The sequence below is a fragment of the Arachis ipaensis genome, chromosome B1 (assembly GCF_059453495.1).
Source record: "Arachis ipaensis isolate K30076 ecotype BB chromosome B1, ASM5945349v1, whole genome shotgun sequence".
Lineage (NCBI taxonomy): Eukaryota > Viridiplantae > Streptophyta > Magnoliopsida > Fabales > Fabaceae > Arachis > Arachis ipaensis.
Window position 1 is genome coordinate 21,963,535 of NC_142436.1, and position 3,413 is coordinate 21,966,947.

The 3,413-nt window shown below is 33.0% G+C and overlaps 1 protein-coding gene across 1 annotated transcript; it reads left to right on the plus strand.

Annotated features, from left to right (window-relative positions):
• The first annotated feature begins 648 nt into the window (after positions 1 to 648).
• LOC107648031 (uncharacterized) lies at positions 649 to 3,154 on the plus strand. Its single transcript, XM_016352061.1, has 5 exons — positions 649 to 773; positions 1,326 to 1,408; positions 1,498 to 1,640; positions 1,771 to 1,917; positions 2,255 to 3,154. The coding sequence occupies exons 1-5, from the start codon at positions 649 to 651 to the stop codon at positions 3,152 to 3,154; spliced, it is 1,398 nt and encodes a 465-aa protein (XP_016207547.1).
• The last annotated feature ends 259 nt before the right edge of the window (positions 3,155 to 3,413 follow it).

Sequence of the window (3,413 nt, forward strand, 5' to 3'; positions counted from 1 at the left end):
TATAAACAAACATATAACAGTTAAGATTTCTGATGAAAACGAAAGGCCAAATCTACATGGAGCTGTTCAAAATTACATGGTACATGGTCCATGTGGTCCGTACAACAAGAATTCACCTTGCATGAAGAATGGACCCTGTTCAAAGTTTTATCCCAAAGAGTTTAGACAACGAACACTCATTAATGAAGTCGAATTTTTCAAATATAGGCATACTGATAACAGTCGAACAGTGAATAAAAGGGAATGCGTACTATACAATAAGTTTATTGTTGCTTATAATCCAGAATTGTTGCTCAAGTTTGGGTGTCACATAAATCTGGAATACATATGCCAAACAAGTTCTATTAAGTATCTATTTAAGTATGTACATAAGGGCAATGACCGCATAACAACTACTCTATACAACACTGGTGATCCGTCAGAAGCCACACAAGTTGTTGACAAAATTAGAAATTACTACGATTGTAGGTACATTTAGGCATGTGAGGCAGTCTGGTTTATTTGGATACAAAATCCAAGAGAAAGAACCATTTGTGATTAGACTTCCATTTTATTTGGAGGATGAGCAACCTGTGATTTATAGTGAAACTTCTAATGTGAATGATATCATCGAAAAAGTAATATCTCAAGTCCATGTTTTTGGGATGGATGGCGGCGAACATGTCATATCCCTATACTCGAAGTCTGACTTATGCTGAGTTTCCAACTAAGTTTGTTTGGAAGGACGATGCTTTAAAGTGGTTTCCTCAAAAGCAAGGCTTCGCAATTGGAAGGTTGACTCATGTACTTGCATGTAATGACGAGTTTATATTCAATTTTGATCTTATTTATTTGATGATTTAAATTTAAAATCTTAACAGCATGTACCCCACGTCCATTTTATTCGATTTATCTACACTAGAAAACAAATGTTCAAATAACTTTCAGTAGTTATAATCTGTAGATTACACAATTTTAGAATTATTCTATATTTTTTAGAAAAATTAATCTTATGCGGATGTATAGCTACATAATAATTGAAATCGCATAGCCTAATCCATTTAGCAATTTAAAAGTGGGATTCTAACCAAGTTTTTTGCAGCAAATACCGAAGAATATTACCAACGACTTCTCTTGAATACTCAAAGAGGATGTATGAATTTTTGAAATATAAGAATAGTAGGAGAAACAATTTATGCTACGTATAGAGATGCATGCTTCATCTTTGGACTTTTGCAAGATGACAGAGAATTCATGGATGCAATTAAGGAAGCAAGCTTGTGGGCCTCAGGATCATATGTTAGAAGGTTATTTGTCATTCTATTAACATCCAACAATATTTCAAGACCAGAACATGTCTGGGATAGATGTTGGCATAAACTCTCAGATGATATTTTGCATCGACAAAGAACCGTGATGAACATGAGGGGTGAGTTTTTATAATTGCAATTATAAAAGTTCTTTATTATTGATCATTTTTAGTTTGATTGAATTTTTACAATATTGTATAATATGCAGAGTTAACCATGTCAGATGATGAGATTAATCAGTTGTGCTTAATGGATATAGACAAGATCTTACATTCTTATGGTAAAACCTTGAAAGACTATCCTCCTATGCCTTTAACATTTGAAGTTGATAGTTCTTTGTTAACCGAAAAGGTTATCAGGGAAGAGCTAAACTTTAACAGGGATGATTTATAGAAAAATGCCTCAAACATGTTAGCCATCGCAACACCTGAGCAGAAATATGCATTCGATAAAATTGTTACAGCTGTGTATTGTGATGAAGGGATTTTTCTTTGTGTATGGTTATGGAGGTACTGAAAAAATATTTCTCTGGAACCTTATATCTGCTGAGATTCACTTAAGGGGTGATATTGTGTTAAACATTGCTTCAAGTAGTATTGCATCTTTACTTCTTCCCAATGGAAGAACGGTACACTCAAGGTTCAAAATACCGCTGAATATAACTCAGGATTCTGTATGTAACATCAAACATGGTTCTCCCTCAAGCAATGCTGCTGTTGAAAGCCAAAATTATAATTTGGGATGAGGCTCCAATGGTTAGTAGGTACTGCTATGAAGTGCTTGATAAATGTTTAGGTGATATCATGAGGTTTTCTCCAACATATAACAAAGATTTGTCCTTTGGAGAAAAAGTAGTTGTACTAGGTGGAGACTTTAGACAAATTCTTCCTGTCATTTTACGAGGATCGAGATAAGATATCGTTCATTCAACCGTGAATTCTTCTTACCTTTGGAAGTTTTGTCAGGTACTCAAACTAACAAAAAACATGAGACTCTCTATATGGACGACTGCTTCAGATCAAGATGAGACAGAGCAATTTGGTGAGTGGTTATTGAAAGTTTGTGATGGTATAATATGTGACAATATGGATGGTGAATCTGAGATATGTCTTCCAGGAGATATTGTTATTCCTTCTTCGGACCAAGCATTTGATGAGTTAGTTCATTTTTCTTATCCAAATATTTTGGATAACATGTCCTCAAAGGATTTTTTCAAAGCAAGAACTATACTGGCTCCCACGCTGGACATCGTTGAAGAGGTCAACAACCATCTGATGGCTATCATTCCTGGAGGAAAAAAAGTATATCTTAGTTCGGATTCGATTTGTATGGATGAAGGAAATATGAAGAGTCAACTAGATCTCTATGGTCCTGAATTACTGAATAGCATAAATTGCTCTGGTTTGCCTCCACATAAATTAATACTCAAGGTTGGTGATCTGGTGATGTTACTGAGGAATATTGACCAATCTAGTGGTCTTTGTAATGATACAAGGCTACAAGTTAGGAAGCTTGGAAATCATGTCATAGAATGTGAAGTCTTAACAGATAACAATGTTGGTCATATTGCTTTGACTCCAAGAATGAATATGGTACCAACAAATGAAACCATCTCAATTAGATTCCAACGAAGACAGTTTTCCATAATAGTATCGTTTGCCATGACAATTAATAAGTCTCAAGAACAAACTTTATCTCATGTTAGATTGTACTTGTCCAAACTAGTTTTAACACATGGCCAACTAAATGTGGCACTTTCAAGAGTTAAGAGTAAGAAATGTTTAAAAGTTTTACTTATGAATCACGTAGGAATGTCTGTAAATTCAACCTCAATGTTGTTTATAGAGAAGTCTTTGAAAAAATAGGATTCTAATATAAATATTTTAATTTTATTTTAAATTCTGTATCAATGTATAATTATTTTACTTAAAAAAAGTGTAAAATGATTATTACTCACTATTTTTAAGTTAAACTTTGATTTTGATAATAATTTTATAAATTTCTTAACATAATAGTTATTTTGTGTTTTTTTTTAAATATCCAAACATATAATTTTTTTTACTTTTATAAATTTTTCTTTGCTGAGCAAGGCTTCATACACTAGTTAATTAATAATAAACAATA

What these genes read in the sequence shown, in the direction of transcription:
- LOC107648031 (XM_016352061.1), top strand. Translation starts at nt 649, where the DNA reads ATGGCGGCGAACATGTCATATCCCTATACTCGAAGTCTGACTTATGCT. An exon ending in AACCGTGATGAACATGAGGG is followed by an intron (nt 1,409 to 1,497) that starts GTGAGTTTTTAT and finishes TATAATATGCAG; the next exon opens with AGTTAACCATGTCAGATGAT. An exon ending in GTTCTTTGTTAACCGAAAAG is followed by an intron (nt 1,641 to 1,770) that starts GTTATCAGGGAA and finishes ATTGTGATGAAG; the next exon opens with GGATTTTTCTTTGTGTATGG.